Source organism: Amblyraja radiata, chromosome 10, assembly GCF_010909765.2.
Source record: "Amblyraja radiata isolate CabotCenter1 chromosome 10, sAmbRad1.1.pri, whole genome shotgun sequence".
NCBI classification, from domain to species: Eukaryota; Metazoa; Chordata; class Chondrichthyes; order Rajiformes; family Rajidae; genus Amblyraja; species Amblyraja radiata.
In genome coordinates this window covers 39,924,384-39,945,649 of record NC_045965.1, presented here as the reverse complement: position 1 = coordinate 39,945,649, position 21,266 = coordinate 39,924,384, and the positions used below count along the sequence as shown (strand labels likewise).

The window sequence follows — 21,266 nt, the reverse complement described above, 5'->3', positions numbered from 1 at the left end:
AATAAATTGATTCAGGCAAGGGGACCTAAGTTTGCAGATGGATGAAAAAGGGCTAGAGATGAAAAGGGGACACGAGCAGTAAAATATAAAGCCAAGGGGAGGGATATAAGTGGCAAGGGACGGGGGAAAGTTAGTTTTTGAATGAAGACTTTTACTCCTGGCGAAACAGTCTTTAAAATAATCAACATAGCAATATTAACAACAGGGACAAAACGGAACAAAATCCAAATTATAACACCAGTTTCAAAATATCATTAAATTCCATAACTGACATATTGGTTTTATAGGTGGTCAGGGACCATTTAATCAAAGTGCATCGTATCCATTGGGGAGACTTGCTTTTTTCCTCCCATTGCACCCAGAATACATTGCTGTAACCCAGCTGACCGGAATGGCGGGAGAATGTAGCGATGTTTGCTGAATGTATCCAAGGCGGCGAGTGGTACTTTCTCATGTTAGAGTATCGGACTGTTTTTAACTTTTTAATCATAAGATTATTTTGTTAAACGGTTTTATTAAAATATATCCATAGTCGAGTGGAAATTCGATTTGAAGTAAAGCCCTCTTTCTAAGGGAGATTATTCACGTCCCTCTGCCGTAGTTAATGTGGATTTTGCTGTATCGACAATCTGAAGCAAAGTTTACCTGAAATGAGCAAATATCCTATCAGGCACAGAGTGCGTGAAAGACGACGATACACTTGGCGAGGGAAACCTGATCGTGTGCATCGCAAACTGCAGGATTTGGTTTATGAGTGAGTAAACGCTACTGCACACACTTCACCCGGTGTTAAACGCCCCGGTTCTGCATCCAGGGAGCAGAGAAGCAGATGACTGGGATTTTTTGAGTACCGAGGATATGGCTCTACGGCCGTCTATTATACCTATTAGCTTTAGGGCAGTTGGTAAGATTAGAGGCAGTACATAACAAAAACAGGGCTTTGTCTCCATAAATCTAACCGAGTTTATACTTCGCACCATTCTCTTCGCAGCCCTTTTTTATTGACTCCATCCGTTTCCCCCCCCACGTGTACTTGTCTAGTTTCTGTTTAAATTGGGTTACCGCTTAATCTATCTGTGGTAGCTGTGGGTACCATATTTACAGTATTTTTGGGTCGAGAAATTTCTGCAGAATTCATTTATGGTTGTATAGGGCCTCTTCTAAATAACTACGCCTGTCACTGATATGGGGAGAAGGCAGGCACGGGTTATTGATCAGTCATGATCACAATGAATGGCGGTGCTGGCTCGAAGGGCCGAATGGCCTCCTCCTGCACCTATTTTCTATGTTTCTATCTGGAAACCAATGTGATGAGATGGACACGTTTTTCTTTGGTGACCAGGGTATTTTGTTTAGAGTTTAAATACCATCTTGTTCCAAAACCTTGAATTATTTTGTTTTTGTAACCCACACCACATAGAAACATAGAAATTAGGTGCAGGAGTAGCCCATTCGGCCCATTGAGCCTGCACCACCATTCAATATGATCATGGCTGATCATCCAACTCAGTATCCCGTACCTGCCTTCTCTCCATACCCTCTGATCCCCTTAGCCACAAGGGCCACATCTAACTCCCTCTTAAATATAGCCAACGAACTGGCCTCTACCCTCTGTGGCAGAGAGTTCCAGAGATTCACCACTCTCTGTGTGAAAAAAGTTCTTCTCATCTCGGTTTTAAAGGATTTCCCCCTTATCCTTAAGCTGTGACCCCTTGTCCTGGACTTCCCCAACATCGGGAGCAATCTTCCTGCATCTAGCCTGTCCAACCCCTTAAGAATTTTGTAAGTTTCTATAAGATCCCCTCTCAATCTCCTAAATTCTAGAGAGTATAAACCAAGTCTATCCAGTCTTTCTTCATAAGACAGTCCTGACATCCCAGGAATCAGTCTGGTGAACCTTCTCTGCACTCCCTCTATGGCAATAACATCTAGCACATTCTTTTTCAGTGGCAAAATACTCAGTGTGAACGGTTGGCTGGGCATTGACAACTAAACCAATACACTTTGTAGTTAACTGTAAACTTATTAGTAAAGAAGAAACTATATTTATAACACAGTATTTTGTACTTTAGACATTTTAACTTTTATATTGATGAAGGTGTTGATTCACTGAGTTGTGGTACCCATTCGTTAGCTACTACCTTGTACCATTATTCATGTACAGTCCTTTGTTATGTGACATGGTTGACACTGATCACAAATAGTTGTTCTAGGAGCTTCAATTGATCAGTAAACTCAGCACATTTTGGGAATCAAATCAGGGAATTTCCTGGTCTGTGAATTTCAACAACCAAAATTAACTTAATTTAACATCTCATCCAAGCTGGATCTTCTATATTTAACATTTTTAGTTCTAGCACATGAGCTATCAACTGCCCACATGGGAAAACGGAATTAGTTTAGTTTAGAGATCCAGCGTGGAAATAAGCCCTTCTGCCTAATAAGTCCATGCCGACCAGCACGTACACTAGCACTATCATACACACTAGGCACAATTCACAATTTTTACCGAAGCCAATTAACCTACAAACCTGTATGTCTTTGGTGTGTGGGATGAAACCGGAGCTCCCGACAAAAACCCACGCGGTCACATGGGGAACGTACAAACTCTACATACAGCAGCTGTAGTCAGGTTTGAATCCAGCTCTCTGGCGCTGTAAGGCAGCAACTACCACTGTGCCACCCCTAATTCTGATGTGTTCTGCTGAACTAAAAATAGTCCCACGGAGACTTCACATCTTTTAGAGTTACAGAGCAAAGTATAATTAGTCAGAAAAAAATATTATTTACAAGCCATAGTTGTAAATATTATTTACGACCCAGGTCAGGTTGGGGTAGTCCCCCCCCCCCCCGTCCCCCCCGCCACGGGCACCATGTAATCCCGCGCTACCTGCTCCATGGTCGTATAGTCAGCAACTAAACAGTCTCCCCCACCAGGTTTGCCAAGTGAGGAGGGGGCTGTAGACCCCCAGCAGGACCAAAAACAAGACCTGCCAAAGGGCAGATGAGCTCCTAGCGAGCCAACGGCCAGCCACACTTCAGTAAAAGTTGCGACCACTGTCATACATAGCATTGTAAGGCACTGTGCCCGTTGATGTTTTCAACAATGATGATGATAATATAAGAATATAGTCATAGTAAAATAAGCATAGTAAAAATATTTACAATCCATAGTATAAGAAAATAGGTGTAAGGATCACAAGCTGAAAGCAGCAAATAATCAGTTACCTTCAGTAGTGCTACATTCTTCACGAGGCAGTGGTTTACTACTGAAACCTGAAAAGTAAAATTAATAAGAGCGCTGCCAGTAGGCAGTTAAGGGCCTGTCCCACTTGGCGATTTTTTTCGGTGACTGCCGGCGTCATTGGTTGACCTATCAGGCAGCCGAAAGATTTTGAATATTTCAAAATACAGCGGCGACAAAAAAATGTTGCGACACTTGAGGAGACATTAATACGTCGTCACACCTCATCACGCCGCGACTTTTTCGGTGATCTGATACGTCAGTCAATGATGCCGACAGTCGCCGATAAAATCACCAAGTGGGACAGGCCCTTAAGCCTCCAAAGAGATGTCTATACCTTCTCTGGGCAGGTGTGAAGTTCAATTATTGGACTCCTGAGTCATCTTGGGACCAATTAGTAATTCGCTGTTGAAGAATGTCCCTGAATCGAGGAATTGGCAGTGGTAATTTCACACACAATTCTGGTGTCCTAAAAGGTATGAATTTATACCAGCAATTTCTCTTCCCTCTATTCCAGTCAAGAAATACTTTTCTATATTCTTTGGGTGAAATTTGATGTACGATTTTCAATATAATTTTAAAAATCAGCATTTCAGTTTAGAGAAGTTCTACAGATTGAGCAAATTTAACATTAAAAACTTGTAAGTGTAGAAACCAAATTTTCTAACCTACTGGAATGGTTTCTTATAGTGAGATGTTTAAGAAAATATTTGAATTTTATAGCTGCTTTCACAACTTTAGGGGTTTGCCATAGATCTTTAAGCCCCTGTCCCACTTACGCGTCCTTGGCACACTAATTACGTGACCTCGCGGTCGCGTTGAGGCGCGATGGTCGCACGCGATTTCATGCGCCCGCACAGCCATCTGGAGCACGTGACGTCATTTGAAGATAGACACAAAATGCAGGAGTAACTCAGCGGGACCACAGTATCTCTGGAGAGAAGCAATGGATGATGTTTCGGGTCGAGACTTCTTCAGTCTGAAAGAAGGGTCTTGACCCGAAACGTCACCCATTCATTCTCTCCAGAGATGCTGCCGTTCCCGCTGAGTTACTCCAGCTTTTTGTGTCCATCTTCAATTTTCTTGGCCCCGCTCTAGGAGTAGAAATAGGGGCGGATCTGGACCGCAATGGCCGTGAGCCCCAGACCGAGCTCGGCGATCGTCTGCCTGCTTCTGCTGCTGTTGGACGTGAGACCTTGCGTCGCGCCAGGGTCTTGGGCCTGTCCCACTTTAGCCATCAGTTATGCGACAGGCATTTGAAGCGCATAGATTTTGTTCGCTACAAATATTTCGGAGCCCCGCGCACAACTACATACCCCTCCGCGCTTCTCAGTGGGACCGGCCCCGCGCGGCCCCACAATGCCCGTGCGCCTCAACGCGACCACAAGGTCGCGTAATTTGCGTCCCAGGGACACGTAAGTGGGACAGGCCCTTTACAGCCAATTATGTGTTTTAATGTTACAGTCTAACCTCGTTATTATGGACCTGGTTGTAACAGATTTCGGTTATAGAGAATGAAATCTGTTGTAACCGAGGTGTCCATTTGTATCGGGAACAAAGGATCGATTTTTTTTTCTTTCATGTAGTTTGTATTTAATTGCAATGTTACGAGTCGATCAAATCCTGCGGATGCCAGTGTTGATCCATTCGGGTGAAATTTGCAACAATAAACTTCTCCCTTGTGACCACTTAAAACATTAGGGGGAGCTTGAAGACTCGAGGCTCTAGGTCCCGCCTGCAGCACGGCCTGCCCTGTACCGAGGGCAGCAGCTCGTTGCGGGGGCACTTGGCCTGCACCAACGCCATCTTGTTTGCTATTTTTACTGAACATTTTCTATTCTATTCGTCAGATCCTGCCAGCTTGGCGCGCAAAGGTTTAAACAAAGCGCTGCCAGCTGCAGCACTATGGGGTTTAAATATAGCACTACCGGCCACACACTATGTGCTTTTAACAGCGCTGTAGCCATAGCGCTATGGGTCACGGACTGTTCGGACAAAATTCTCGTATTACAATGACAGAGCTGGGAACAAAGTGTTTGTTTCAGGAATCTGGGGTCTGACATGCAAACAATGTGACTAGGTCTGCCCATGGACTACTTATGGTCTACGGGGCAGCAGTGACCTTTATCTTCCATATGCTACTGACTAGAGAGAGATTGATGTGATTTTTTAATTAAGATATTCAGAGGCTGAAGTTGACGAAAAGGTCGTTATTCATCAAGAGAAATGTACATATCCTTGGAGATCTCGATAGAATCTCAATACTCAAAGTACATAGAGTTTATATATTTAAAACACAAAGACCATAATAAGCCTGTTAACTACAGTTGATGCTATCTACTTAGCTTTTAATATTTTGTGTGTAGTCGGGCAACGTTCCAGACGTATTTACAATGGGATCATGCTGCAGCTTTCAAGACACCCCTGAATATGTAAACACCTTTGTGACAAAATAATTCAAAGAAGATTCTGGGAATGGAGCCCAGACACCCTTTGCCTCCTTTACAGTGTTGAGGGGTGGCTCCCAGGATATACAAATAACAGAACGTTAAATAATCAAATAAACTGAGCATTCAATGGCAAGGATATACCTTTAATGATATGTTAATGACTGTCACTGGCTGCATAATGATTTTCCTGATCTCATCATGGAGGTTTCAATGAGGGCCAATTAATACACACATTCAGCATTTGTCCTCAATGGAATGTTACCTATCCAATGATTGGTTTCAGTAGCTTTAAAGTATCCTTGAGCTTTAAAGTGTACTAGTGAATGGGAATACTCAAGAAGTTGCAACTGGTTTACCAATAAAATACAGTGTTAGAGTAGACACAGTGCTGGAGCAACTCAGCAGGTCAGGCAGCATCGCTGAAGAAAAAGGATGGGTGACGTTTGGGTCAGAATCCTTTTCCAGACTGAGTCACCCATCCTTTTTCCCCAGAGATGCTGCCTGACCCACTGAATTACTCCAGCAATAGTGTATATCTTCGGTATAAACCGGCATCTGCATCTGCTATCCTACACAAAGTATGTCAGGCAACATCTCTGGAGGACCCATCTGCAAACTGATTTTAGCAGGGGGTAGAAATCTGGAAAAGAAGTGGGAGCGGGACAAAGCCTGGGAAGTGATAGGTGGATGCAGGTTAGGAGATGGGTGGACAAAAGCTAGAGATGAAAAAGAGTGTCAGATAAGGAGAGGAAAGGAGTGAAATGTAAAGCCACAGAGAGAGATAGGGGGAAAGGATAGTGTTTCCCTGGTCCTTGCCTTTCTCCCAACTAATCTCTATTTCTAACACATTCTTCGACATTTCCTCCATCTTCAATGTGATCCTGCCATCAGCCACATCTTCCCATTCCCACTCCTTTATGCTTTCCGTAGAGACCACTCCTCCCAAGATACTTGTCGCTGCAACCACAGGAGATGCAACGCCTGTCCCTGCACCTCCTTGCTCACATCCATCCAGGGACCCTCAGCCGCCCTTCCAGGTAAGACAGGGGTTCACATGCACCACCTCTAACCTCATCTACTGCATTTGGTGCTCCTAATGTGGCCTCCTTTACATCGGTGAGAATAAGCAGAGACTAGGCGCTTGGCTCTCCTAGGCCTGCTGGATCTCCTGGTAGCGAACCATTTTAACTCTCTGTTCCTTATTGACCTTTCTGTGCTGTGTCAACTACATTGCCAGAGTGATACCACACACAAACTGGAGGAACACGCTTCGTATTTCACTTGGGCAGCTTACAGCCCAAAGGTATGAACATTGAATTCTCCAATTTTACGTAACACATCCCCTACCTCCTCATTTCCCCTTCTCCTGTGTCCCGTCTTGGTGTGCACAGATTTCACCCACTATTCCACCACCCACCCCACGTACCTTTCTCCCACATGCCACCCTCATCTGTCTCCATCTAACACTTGATTTGATTTGAACACTTGCCAGGCTTTGCTCCACCCCAAGCTCTATTCAGCCTTCTCCCCTACTACAATCGGTTTAAAGAGGAGTTTTCCGGAGATGCTGCCTGATCCGCTGAGTTACTCCAACTCTGTTTTTTCAAGTGAATTGGAATTTTTTTTAAATTAATGTTCTGGAAGTTTTATGCTTAAAGGTGCTATTTTTTAATTTCAAAATTCATTTAAGTGCAGGAAAATAATAGCAACACATTGTCTCAGAATGTAAGATGTAACTAAATAGATAATTCTAAAATATTTAATAATTAGCATGCCATGAAGTAGCAGTGAAGCATTGTATCAATTGGAACTACAGGAGAGATTTTCTGGAGAGATTCGATATTTTGTAAAAAAATATATTACGCATTAAAAGTTGGGCGATAACAATGTTTTTCATACATCTAAAGTATGTATTTTTTCTTTAGAGCTGTTCAGATCGAACATGAAGGAACTTCCTTCATTTATTGCATCAAAATCGAAGATTTTGTTTTAATTAAGAGAGATGATGAGGATCGTCCATATGTCGCTAAGCTGCTTAAATTGTATGAGGATGGTAAGGATATGTTTCATTGTGTAACCACTGATATATTTACGCTGGATTAAAAAGCCATCATGTACATTTTTTGCACTTCACATTAAATACACTACCTGTGTATCAAATATTAGCTTCACAAATGTCCGTGAATACGGTTTGACTTGTGCTGTCTAAACCCAGAATGCTGCATTCATCCAAAGCTGTACCAAAAGTTATGTTGTGCTGTTGAAAATGTGCACATTTATGTTTATGATATTATGTCAATAAACTACCGACAAAGAGAATAATTATCAACATGGAAAGTAAGTATGTCATTTTATGTGAGTATAGTGGTATTCTGCATCTTCAATTTAAAATTTTCTCCATTTTAAGATATAATTTGATGAAGCTGACCTTTTTGTTTTCCAGACATTTCATAAGTTATGACAAGTTTTTTTTTTTTTTGCCTCATCAGGTACACAACAACCTCCCACTAAGCAGGCAATTGTCCAGTGGTTTATTCGTATTGAGGAAATACCCAAAACAAAGCAGAAGCTATTGGGAAGAGAAGCCCATCCTAATGAGATCTTCTTGTGTGAAGCCTCTAACTATGATAATCAGATCAATGTTGAAACTATTCTTAAGCATGTAAAGGTAAGACTAGAGCACACAATTTTACCAGCCTTGGATTTCTTTGTTTGTGTTGCATGATCAGAAGTGCTTCACTTTTGGACCTGAAGCTAAACAATATTTTGCCTGTCACCAGATGATGAATTGTAGGTGTGTTCTGCTGGCTGCCATTTGCAAGTCAAGCAAGTCTACTTGATTTCTAATATGTCTTCTTTGCTTTCTTTTGTATATTTTTGTTTGATGTTTTTGTCTAATAATAACTATATCATCAAACTTTCTAATACATATAGTATTTAAAAAAATTTTAAATCAAGATACTGGAGTAATTCAGCGGGTCAAGCAGAAGTTTTGAAGGACATAGATTAGTGACGTTTCAGGTCGGGACTTCAGACTGATTGTGGTGGGGGGGGGGTTAGAAAGCTGGAAAGGAGGTGGGTGATCAAAGCCTGCCAAGTGATGGGTAGATACAGATGGGGGACTAGGTTGATTGGCAGATAGGTAGACAAAGGCTAGACATATAAAGTGAGACAAACGAGTGTAAGAGAAAAAAGAGAAGTGAAATGCAAAGTCAGAGGGAGGGATAAAGGTGGTGGGGGGAAAGGGGGGGGATAGTGAGAGAAATGGGTGCACAACGGGTGGGACACAGGGAATAGAGAGGATTAAGGAGGGTGGATTGTTACCTAAAATTGAAGAATTTTGTGTACATACCATTGGTTTGTAAGCTGCTCAAGTGGAATATTAAATGCTGTTCCTCCAGTAAGTGTGTGGCCTTACTCTAGCAATGGAGAAGGCCCAGGACAGAAAGGTCAGTATGGATAGGGAGATTTAAAGTGTTTAGCAACCAGGAGATCCAGCAGGCCATAACGGCAAGTGTTTGGCAGTTTTTCCGAAGTTTTTACCTTGTAGTACTTGTTTACTAATTACTGGTGGGGACTGCCATTTTGAACCACTGTAGATCTTGTTATGAAGATACTTGCAAGTGCTGTCAAGGAATGAGTTCCAGTGCTTTGCCTTATTGGTTTTGAACACAGTGCCCTCCATAATGTTTGGGACAAAGACCTGTCATTTATTTATTTGCCTCTGTACTCCACAATTTGAGATTTGTAAAAGAAAAAATCACGTGGTTAAGGTGTACATTGTCAGATTTTAATAAAGGCCATTTTTATACATTTTGGTTTCACCATGTAGAAATTACAGCAGTGTTTATACCTAGTCCCCCCCATTTCAGGGCACCATAATGTTTGGGACACAGCAATGTCATGTAAGTGAAAGTAGTCACGTTTAGTATTTTGTTGCATATCCTTTGTATGCAATGACTGCTTGAAGTCTGTGATTCATGGACATCACCAGTTGCTGGGTGCCTTCTCTGGTGATGCTCTGTCAGGCCTGTATTGCAGCCATCTTTAGTTTATGCTTGTTTTGGGGGCTAGTCCCCTTCAATTATCTCTTCAGCATATAAAAGGCATGCTCAATTGGGTTCAGATCGGGTGATTGACTTGGCCTCCCAAGAATTTACCATTTTTTGGCTTTGAAAAACTCCTTTGTTGCTTTAGCAGTATGTTTGCGATCATTGTCTTGCTGTAGAATGAACCGCCAGCCAATGGGTTTTGAGGCATTTGTTTGAACGTGAGCGGATAGGATGTGTCTATAGGGTGATTTCACGAAAGGTCACTGGAGCGTAGATCCGCACCCACGTGACCGAAAATTTTAACTGGGACAAGCGTCGCTTCCAGTACATGTTAGTGAATGGGAAAACACGCACTTTCACACCCGTTAAAAACATCGAAAACGGTCAGGTTTTGAGCTGCAATTTACTGAGCCAGTCGGGGTGACCGTGAGGCACAGCTACCTAAATTTACAGTAAAAAAAAAAGATAGAAACTAAGGTAAATACAAGAGGGAGCTGAAGGGGCAAAAAAAGCGGAAGTTGTTAGCGGACATTTTTCGTGGAGATTTAAAGATCCAAAATATCGGGAATTATCGCGTTTGCTCGCTGCATTTCATCAAAAGTAAGGCATTATTGGCTTTGTTATCTTTATTCATTTGTTAGATGAAAAGTATTAAAAGTTAGAAATCCTTCAGTAAAATTGCAAAATCGCCCATGGTTCTCGGGTGGGTTTTAACATGCAAAATGAACACGCTTCTGAAGCTCCATTCACCATTTAAATATCCGTGAATCATAAATGCGTCTTGAAATAAATTTTACTCAGATGCAAGCTAAGGAATGGTATAATTGTCAGCTGTTAATTTGACCAAATCAGGACATTTTTTGGCTAATAATAAAATGTCCTGATTTTGTCAAATTAACAGCTGACAATTATACCATTCCTTAGCTTGCATCTGAGTAAAATGTATTTCAAGACGCATTTATGATTCACGGATATTTAAATGGTGAATGTAGCTTCAGAAGCGTGTTCATTTTGCATGTTAAAACCCACCCGAGAACCATGGGCGATTTTGCAATTTTACTGAAGGATTTCTAACTTTTAATACTTTTCATCTAACAAATGAATAAAGATAACAAAGCCAATAATGCCTTACTTTTGATGAAATGCAGCGAGCAAACGCGATAATTCCCGATATTTTGGATCTTTAAATCTCCACGAAAAATGTCCGCTAACAACTTCCGCTTTTTTTGCCCCTTCAGCTCCCTCTTGTATTTACCTTAGTTTCTATCTTTTTTTTTGACTGTAAATTTAGGTAGCTGTGCCTCACGGTCACCCCGACTGGCTCAGTAAATTGCAGCTCAAAACCTGACAGTTTTCGATGTTTTTAACGGGTGTGAAAGTGCGTGTTTTCCCATTCACTAACATGTACCGGAAGTGACGCTTGTCCCCCAGTTAAAATTTTCGGTCACGTGGGTGCGGATCTACGCTCCAGTGACCTTTAGTGAAATCACCCTATACACTTCAGAATTCATTATGCTACTACCATCAGCAGTTGTATCATCATTGAAAGTAAGTGAGCCAGTACCTTCAGCAGTCATACATGCCCAGGCCATAACACCCCCACCACTGTTTCACAGATGAGGTGGTATGCTTTCGATCTTGGGCATTTCCTTCTCTCCTCCATATTTTGCTCTTGCCTTCACTCTGATATAAGTTAATCTTCGTCTCACTGTCCACAAGACCTTTTTCCAGAACTGTGGTTGCTCTTTTAAGTACTTGTTGGCAAACTGTAACTTGGCCATCCTATTTTTGCGGCTAACCAGTGGTTTGCATCTTGCAGTGTAGGTAGACAAAAATGCTGGAGAAACTCAGCGGGTGAGGCAGCTTCTATGGAGCGAAGGAATGGGTGACGTTTCGGGTCGAGACCCTTCTTCAGACTGAAGTGTAGATTGCAGTGTAGCCTCTGTATTTCTGTTCATGAAGTCTTCTGCGGACAGTGTTCATTGACAAATCCCCACCTGATTCCTGAAGAGTGTTTCTGATCTGTCGGACAAGTGTTTGCGGATATTTCTTTATTATAGAGAGAATTCTTCTGTCATCAGCTGTGGTGGTCTTCCTTGGCCTGCCAATCGCTTTGCAATTAGTAAGCTTACCAATGCTCTCTTTCTTCTTAATGATGTTCCAAACAGTTGATTTTGGTAAGCCTAAGGTTCGGCTGATGTCTCTAAGAGTTTTATTCTTGTTTCTCAGTCTCATAATGGTTTATTTGACTTTCATTGGCACAACTTTGGTCCTCTTGTTGATAAACAGCAATAAAAGTTTCCAAAGGTGATGGAAAGACTGGTGGAAAGACTAGTGCTGAGAGCTCTCTTATACCTGCACTAAGGAGGCATTCAAACATACAAGCAATTACAAACACCTGTGAAGCCATGTGTCCCAAACAATAATTTGCCCTTAAATGGGGGGACTATGTATACACGCAGCTGTAATCTCTACATGGTGAAACCAAAATGTATAAAAATACTCTTTAATAAAATCTGACAATGTGTACTTTAACCTTATGTGATTTTTTTCTATTACAAATCTCAAGTTGTGGAGTACAGAGGCAAATAAAAAATGATGGGTCTTTGTCCCAAACATTATGGAGGGCACTGTATGCCTAACTCAGTTTTTGACAGAGGATAATGTGAAGGTGATGAAATGCCAACCTCGTCCCTTTAGGTGACAGATGGCATGGCTTCAGGAGGTACTAATATTGATAGAGCCTTGCAAGTTGGCTGCTAAAAAATGCAGCCACATTATGTTGGTTGTAAAGAGTGAATATTCTCGATGTAAATGTGATGGTCAAATGGTAGCCTTTTCCTTTTATCTTTTTCAAGGTGTTCATCCAAGCAAATGGAGAGTATTCCATTGCATTCCTGACTTGTGTTTGAAGTAGCTAAAATGCATTGGGAGATGGGGGGGGGTTAGGGAGAGAATTGGGAGTGAATGAATTGCTGCAAAATAACTGGCCTCAACTCTCTTGTATCCATGGTATTTGAGGTTGACACACCACAACCAGCACAATTCCTAACAACAGTTCCACCTCAATAACCATCAACACAGGGTCACCTCAGAGCTGCATGTTCAGTCCCAAGCTCTTTTAGTCATCTATGCACTTTGGTTGCACCATGTATTTTGGTTTTTGCACTATTATATATGGTTATATAGTATTAATGATTATTAGTTTTGTTGTATTTTTGGTTATTATACATAATCTGTTATTGGGTTTTTACAGGCTTGTTAAGCTGTAGCAATTAAGAATGTCATTGTTCTACTGTTGGCACATATGATGATTAAACACTCTTGACTTGTCAGCCTTAGCCTAATCATAATGCAGACTTCTTCTCACAGGGCCATGGTCTGCTTTATTTGTGCGGTGAATGGGAATCAAATATCCTGCTCATCAATGCCCCTCGGGAAGCTCTCATGATAGTAATGGCATTGCATGTCCAGGGGAGGTGATGTTTACTATGCAGCCTGATTATAATGCAGACTTCTTCACAGGGGGGAGGTCTGCTTTATTTGTGCAGTGAATTGAGAAGCCCCAGTAAACATTCCGTTGATGATTCAAGAAGACACAATCATGTATTGTTAATCCTTGGAAATGTGTACGTGGGCTTTTCAAATAGTGATAGCTCTGTGCTTTGATACTTTATCGCTGATCTAAGATTGGTGGAACATTTTGGATATACTCAATACATCTGTGGAAAGAAATATGTGTTAACTCTGTTTTTGGAATTCTTGGGTTTTGGCTGACGTGAAATAGTAATTCTATTTCTCTTGCCAAGGATGCTGCATGGTCTGATGAATATATATATATGTGTGTGTGTGTGTGTATATATATATAGAGCATTTTTTAAACTTGATCCTTATGAAAGTAATATTGTAAATTCTATTTTTTAGGTAATTCAAATTGCTCCAGATGAACCATTCCCTCCTTCCCAGCCAGGTGATGATGCTCTCTTTGTTAAATTGAACTGGGATGGAAAGAGTTTTAACAAGCTACCTGAAGATGCATTCTCTGGGAAGGCCATCAATTCATCTGAGCCTTTTTATGATCATAAAAGCTTGGATTCTTTACTGTGGCACCCACGGAAATCTGTGAATTCTTATCCAAATATTAATTGCAAGTCTCAAAGTGATTCTGTCAAGAAGACTGCCAAATGCACTTTCCAAAGTAAGAAGAGTACTGAAATCACAAAGGAGCAAAGCAGTAACTCCATGCTTGTGAAGATTCCTTTGCACAATGGTAAGTAAGAATTTGCTCAGCTGTAAGAACGAGTTAAATACTTAGCCCTCATAATTTAGAACCTATCTCGGGAACATAGTTCCCCTGTTTCTCGTAAGAAATAATCTTTTTACGTAGACTTTCAAACCAGCTTGCTATTTTTTTGTTCCCTTGATTCCACAAGATCTTTTATAAATTGCAGGTAATTTAAAAATGTATTTTATATTGTAGATTTCAAGAAATTATCAAGAAGGAAGCAAGTGGATATTTTGTCTGAACTCCTTGATGATGAGGATGATGGCGATGAAGAAGATGATTCTTCTCGAAAACGTCATCAAGTGGAGCAAAGGCCACGGGCTGTAAAACGCAGAGTAGATTTCAATGGCATTTCGGATAATCATTCACCTTCTAAAGGATTACAGAGTCAGACGAATATAAATAATTCCATTTCACCTGATGTACGCAATAGAAGGGCAATGAAAAATCAAGTTGCCTCCTTGCAATTATCTCCCAATGTTAAAACTTCAAAAACTATTCAGCAAGACTCGAGACCACATGTACGCGATGGAAGGGCAATGAAAAATCAAGTTGACTTTTTGCAATTATCTCCCGTTGTTAAAAATTCAAGAACGATTCAGCAAGACTCGAGTCCACCCGGAAATAATGGAGAAATCATTGATATCAAAAGGTAGGTTGCACAGTCTGGAGGCACGAGACTGCATTTGCTAAAATCTGGAGGAAGATAGGGGGTCAAGCTACTCTGGAGCCTCCTGAGATGTTGTTCAATCTACCGAGTTTCTCAGCAGATTGCTTGTTGCTCTAGGATGCACTAAATATTGATCTTTATGGCATAGTTCTTTAGTGAGTGAGTAGGAAAATATGCATTGACGTGCAGCAAATTAAACCATATTTCATATTTGTTCCCTAAGAGGAGAATATGCTGAAACTACTCGAATTGGCGATAAGCTGCGGAGTGAAAAGCAATCTTAACGTTTCAATATTGAAGGTTATTTAACCTGAAATATTTTTCTTTCCACTGATGCTGCATAAATATTTCTAACTATGTTTTATTAGTGGAGATCTCTGCTTTAATCCTTAAGGGCCTGTTCCACTTTCACAACTTAATTCATAACCTCTGCCGAGTTTAAAGGACCTAAAAAAAAATCAAGATCGTGGTAATTATGAACTCCTACGACTTTCCACGACTATGTTCACGAACTATGTCTACGAATTCCCACGACTATTTCGATGCCCTAAAAAGTTGCAATTTCTTTCATCCCAACCATTTTTTTTTTTACTCGTGGACGTTTTATCGGGCTGGAAAAAACGTCCCGACTCACCTAATGCCACGAGTACCTATGGCTAGCATAATGAGCAGCTACGATATATCTACGAACTCCTACGGACTCGTTACGATCATTCTGCGAGTTTGAATCAAGGGAAAAACGCGTGAGAATTTGCGAATTACCTTGTGAAAGTGGGACAGGCCCTTAACTTTTTTATCTCCTATTCCTATTGCTTCAACAAGCAGTTTTTGCCATTCCCGTGCAAGTGATCTTGGCTGAATAGTGCTTGCCATCATATATTTGAAATTCTGGTCACAGATTAATGTCTATTGACATTTGTTTAGAATTTTCTTACTGGAATGCATGTTGCAAACCAGTTGATAGTGACTGGCTTCCTATTATAATTTGAAAGTCTATAATAAATTGTCAGTTTAAAAATAGTGTTTTCACCAAAGGATGGTGTGTAACATTTTGAGTTTTTGTGCAGATGCAAGAGTGCACCAGCAAGAAGAAAATAGTGGTTTAGGATTACAGATCAAGGTCTATTGATAATAGAAGCAATGATAGCATCATATTGTTCATTGGCCAAACACTCTGCTTTGAATAATGTGCACCTCAATAGATAATAAGGCTGCACCATCCACTGATTATGATCTGTGTCCAATCCTTTTAAATTATCTTCGGAGAGTCTGGTCTAGTATTAATAGCTTGACCAATCAACAAGAAAAACAACACCTATTGACACATACAGAATGAAGAATTTTCAGCTCCAGTAGCAAGTAGTGCAACTCTCCTAACATGGCTTTTGTAAATCTAGAGCAGGAACACGTTTTCTTCCAGAGCCTGACAATTACTACACGTTTTACAGTACAGTCATAGAATAGTACAACAAGGTTGTCTTATCAACAACGAGATAATAGGTCTTTTTGCCCCTCTAAATCCATATTGACCATCAAGCACCCATCTACACATATTCCACACTAATCCCATTTTTATTTGGTCCCAAATAGTATATGATAGTCTTGTCTTACTTTATTAGTTTTAGTTTAGTTTAGAAATACAGCACGGAAACAGGCCCTTTCGGCCCACCGGGTCCGTGCCGACCAGCGATCCCCGCACATTAACATCATCCTATATTTACCATGGACAATTTTTACATTTACCAAGCCAATTAACCTACATACCTGTAAATCTATTATTACAGATCGAAAAGAATGAACAGCCAGATGGACAATATTCAAGATACTCCAAGGTCTTGTCGCAAGTCTGACAATAAGGATTACTATGCGTAAGATTTCCTGATCTTGATCGAGATTCCCTTTCCATGCCAAAATGAATTGCTGTATATGCTCTACAATATTGATAGTGATCTTGATTTATCATTGAAGTGAAATTCATTTTCAAAACCATAAGACATTGCTCATATTTGCCTTATTAGTATTTAAGCCATTCATTCACTGTTCTAGTAAATCTAAAGTTTGAATGGAATAATAGGATTCCATCAGAAACTCAAATTATTTCTCAAGCTCTAATAGAAACATAGAAACATAATTCTATTAAAAGCATGTGATGTTGTAATATGTATAGCAAAAATGGACAAGGAAGATAACATTAGAAGTTAAGAGCTACTTTAATGGAGTATGAAATCACACTGGTCTTAAACGAATTACTTTTTTACCTGTCTCTGTGTACTTTCTGTTCATCCTTATTGCAAATTCATAATATTTGTGGATTACCTTAGATGACAATTTATAACGTATATGATAGTAAGGACTTTACCCACTTGTTTTTGTTTAGCTTTCCTGAAGAGATGAACAAAATCTGGTATATAGTTATTACTCTGTTCTCTGCAGCGCTAGCACAATGTGCATTCTTTAATCCTTGATTAATTTAAAGTATGTGTATGTCATTATTTTTCTTTTTGAAGGAGCTATTTCTTCATGTATTTCTACTTCTAACCTTTGAGCACAATATTGCAAAATAAGTTTCATCTATGGAGAAAGGTGTTTCTGTGTAGCAAATTTATTTGTAGTCAATTATCTTAATATTTGTTTATAGACGTGACCAGGATGATGAAGGATCTGATGAATTAATTTTAGACCATGAAAAAGGCAGTGAAAGCAGCAGTGTGGACAAGGAGCAAGATGATGATGATGCTTCTGAATTCAGGAGGAAATGTGCAAAGACAATATCAAAGTCCACAGCAAAGTTATCTGAAAAGACATCGGCAAAACGGGTATGTTACAATGAAAGACCTAACGAGCAGGTACCAGGCACATCTTGACTATATTAATTTTATCTTGAATTATTTTCAAATTAAATAAAAGTAAATAAATTGTTACCTTTTGTAATGTGTGTTGCAGTTAATTAAAATCAACTGAGTTCCCAAACAGCCTCATCCCAACTGTTTAAGTAGGAATGCATGCAGTGTTTCCCAAAAGGGTTATTGTAATTCAGTTTAAATCGAAGTGGCTATTCATATGACTTTGATTTAGTATAACTGCACTGGGATGTGCAGAGCAGTTAAATTATATTATTTATTAACCATTCCCAATTAATATTTTTAGATTGTCTTATTTTTTTTGAAAGCTTTGGTGAAATCCACCTTAACCTGCACTAGATACTTTGTTTAACAAAGCTATGCTCCTCAAGATGAAAAATAATTTTCATCTTTATCGCAAATTATTGCAGTTACTATATTATTGGTGTTTTAAATGCACGAATGGTCACATATTCAAGTGAGTACTAAAGCTGTCCACAATTTCATCTGAAGATTTGCTCATTTTGGATTATTTTTATTTCCCGTCCAAAACAATTGTTAGCCTGGAACAAGAACACCTGGAACTCCACGGACACCCTCCCATCCAAGTCCTTGTATTCCAAGGAGAAGCCAGCTGGCTAAAACGCCAGTCAGTGGTTTAGAGGAAGCCAGGGCAAGGTAAGGAGTACGTATTTTTGTTGATATCTTTAGAGGAACAAGGCCTTGCAAAAATGCAAAGTGGTCCAAAATTGGAAATCTTAAAAAAACTAGACCAAGTTGGGACCCTTTGGGTCCCATCCCCTCAACGCATGGTTGCAGTGGGGGGGGGGGGGGGGGGGGGGCGGCCTGCGGCATCACGCACACACTAACAACCTGGAGTATGTGACTGTTAAATGCAGGCCCATTTATCTCCCTAGAGAGTTTACTGTCGTCATGATAACTGCTGTGTACATACCACCGGATGCTAATGCTAACTCGGCTATCGGACATTTGTATGGTAGCACTAGCAGCCAGCAGAGCACATATCCTGACGGTGTTCGCATCATAGCAGGGGACTTTAATCACACGGACTTGAAGGCAATGCTCCCCAAATTCTACCAGCATGTTAAATGTGCTACAAGAGGAGCTAACACACTGGACAAGGTCTACTTCAACATCAAGCTGGGCTACAGGGCTAGACCACTACCACACCTGGGCCTGTCTGACCATATGTCCCTGCTTTTAATTCGTGCATATGCCCCCCTCAGGAAAACTGCTCCTACCATCACAAAGAGCATCACAACGGCCTGATGGTGCCTCTCAGCAGCTGCAGGACTGCTTCGACAGGACCAACTGGGATGTGTTTGAACACCAGGACCTGGAGGTGTTCACAGACAGTGTACTATGTTACATTAAAAACTGCATGGACACTGTCACAGTGGACAAACGCATCCGGGTCTACCCCAACCAGAAGCCCTGGATGACCTGGGAGGTCCAGCGGCTGTTAAAAGAGAGGAACACCGCTTTTAGGTCTGGCGATACGGCTTTATACAGCACGGCCCGAGCTAACCTGAAGAGAGGCATCAGAGAGGCCAAATCAGACTACAGGAGGAGGATAGAGGACCACCTGGACAGTAACAACAGCAGGCAGGTGTGGCAGGGGATCCAGTATCTCACCAATTACAAGACCAACCTTGGAGCTGTTGAAAGTGACGCCTCGTTGGCAGAGGAGCTGAACCTATTCTTTGCTCGCTTTGAAGTGGAACCACCAGAGACAGCCACATCACACCACATGGTCCACAGCAGCTTAACCCTCAAAATAGAGGAGCATGAGGTGAGGCGCACACTGCGGGCCATCAATCCGAGGAAGGCTGCTGGACCCGACTGCGTCTCTGGACGCGTGCTGAAGGACTGCGCAGACCAGCTGGCTGGAGTCTTTACGAGGATTTTCAACCAGTCTCTGGCCCAGTCCACTGTTCCACCCTGTCTGAAGTCCGCAACCATAGTCCCCTTGCCCAAAAAAACCCACATCTCCAGCCTCAACGACTACCGGCCAGTCGCACTCACACCAGTGGTGATGAAGTGCTTTGAAAAACTGGTCCGGGGTCACATCACATCACTCCTGCCCCGAAGCTTTGACCCCCACCAGTTTGCGTATAGAGCGAATAGATCTACAGAGGACGCTGTAGCCACAGCTCTCCATGCTGCACTGTCCCACCTGGAGCAGCGGGGGAGCTACGTGCGGATGCTCTTTGTGGACTACAGCTCTGCTTTTAATACCATCCTTCCCCACAAACTGGGGGACCTGGGACTTCCACACTCCACCTGCATGTGGATAAATAGCTTCCTGTCGGGTCGCAGCCAGAGAGTCAGAGTGGGCCATCACACATCCACGGCCCTCAGCCTCAGTACCGGCTCTCCACAGGGCTGCGTGCTGAGCCCCCTGCTTTACACCATCTACACATATGACTGCACCCCCGCCCACCACAGTAACACCATTGTCAAATTCGCGGATGACACCACGGTGATGGGGCTAATTTCTGGGGGGGATGAGTACGCCTACAGGGATGAGGTGGAACAGCTGACAGTGTGGTGTGGAGAGAATAACCTGGTCCTCAACACCTCAAAGACTAAGGAGCTCATAATAGACTACAGGAAGAAGAAAACGGACATTACACCATTAATCATCAGAGGGGACTGTGTGGAGAGGGTGGCAGATTTTCGCTTCCTGGGAATCCACATTGAGGAGGACCTTACGTGGAGCGTGAACACCTCTGCGCTGCTGAAAAGGGTCCAGCAGAGACTGCACTTCCTGAGGGTGCTCAGGAAGAACAACATCACTCAGAGACTGCTGCTGTCCTTTTATCGGTGCTCCATAGAGAGCATCCTAACATACTGTGTATGCGTGTGGTACACCAGCTGCACAGCGGCTAAGAGGAAAGCGCTCCAGAGGGCTATTGACAACGCCCAGAAGATTGTCGGCTGCCCTCTCCTCACCTTGGAAGACCTACACAGTTCCCACTGTCTCAAGAAATCCCAGAATATTATAAAGGACATTTCCCACCCCGGACACTCCCTGTTTGAACTGTTGCCGTCAGGCAGACGGTACAGATCAATGAGGACAAGGACAAACAGACTCAAAAACTGTTTTTATCCCACAGCAATAACTACACTTAATATAGCCACCAAATGAGCGCAGATGTGCTACATACCAAAGGGATTGTGCAATCGACAGAAGAATGTATTGTTGTGTGTTTATGCTTGGTTTTTTCATGTTATTTATTTTAGTTTATTTCAGATATTTCTCTTTTACGTATCGTTAGCTTTTAGATAATGTGTGAATGGTGCACTGACTGGTTGGCATTTTTAATTTCGTTGTACATGTTTACATGTTATAATGACAATAAAGAACAATTTCAATTTCAACCCCCCACCCTCCCGATATTATATCAATATTATAATTGATATTAATTGCTATTTAATTAAGAGAGAGACAGATGGAACTGCAGATACTGGTTTACCAAAAAAGACACAAGGTGTTGCAACTCAGTGGGTTAGACAGCATCTCTGGAAGGTGACATCAACATTTGGTTAAGTGACATTTGGGATCAAGACCCTTCTTCAGATGTATTTAGTTAGTTAGATTTAAACCCCACAGATGCCTTAGAGGGATTTGAACACCTCTCTCTGGTTCCCTGCAATGTCAAGCACATAGTTTACTGATCAGGAACATTGACCTGTGGAGT

The 21,266-nt window shown here is 41.5% G+C and overlaps 1 protein-coding gene across 11 annotated transcripts in view; it reads left to right on the top strand.

The window, feature by feature from the left end:
• The first annotated feature begins 380 nt into the window (after positions 1-380).
• The window catches only part of orc1 (origin recognition complex subunit 1), a 37,747-nt gene continuing 16,861 nt past the window's right edge, over positions 381-21,266 (top strand). For 3 of the 11 annotated variants that reach the window (XM_033028614.1, XM_033028608.1, XM_033028606.1), the window contains exons 1-8: positions 387-754; positions 7,620-7,747; positions 8,184-8,362; positions 13,671-14,016; positions 14,227-14,683; positions 16,486-16,569; positions 17,340-17,547; positions 18,104-18,219. In XM_033028614.1, the coding sequence (XP_032884505.1) occupies positions 651-754; positions 7,620-7,747; positions 8,184-8,362; positions 13,671-14,016; positions 14,227-14,683; positions 16,486-16,569; positions 17,340-17,547; positions 18,104-18,219 (1,622 nt within the window). In that variant the 5' untranslated portion in view covers positions 387-650. Of the gene's footprint in view, positions 755-7,619; positions 7,748-8,183; positions 8,363-13,670; positions 14,017-14,226; positions 14,684-16,485; positions 16,570-17,339; positions 17,548-18,103; positions 18,220-21,266 lie in introns of all 11 variants that reach the window. The other 8 variants (XM_033028609.1, XM_033028617.1, XM_033028607.1 and 5 more) reach the window with 8 other exon arrangements.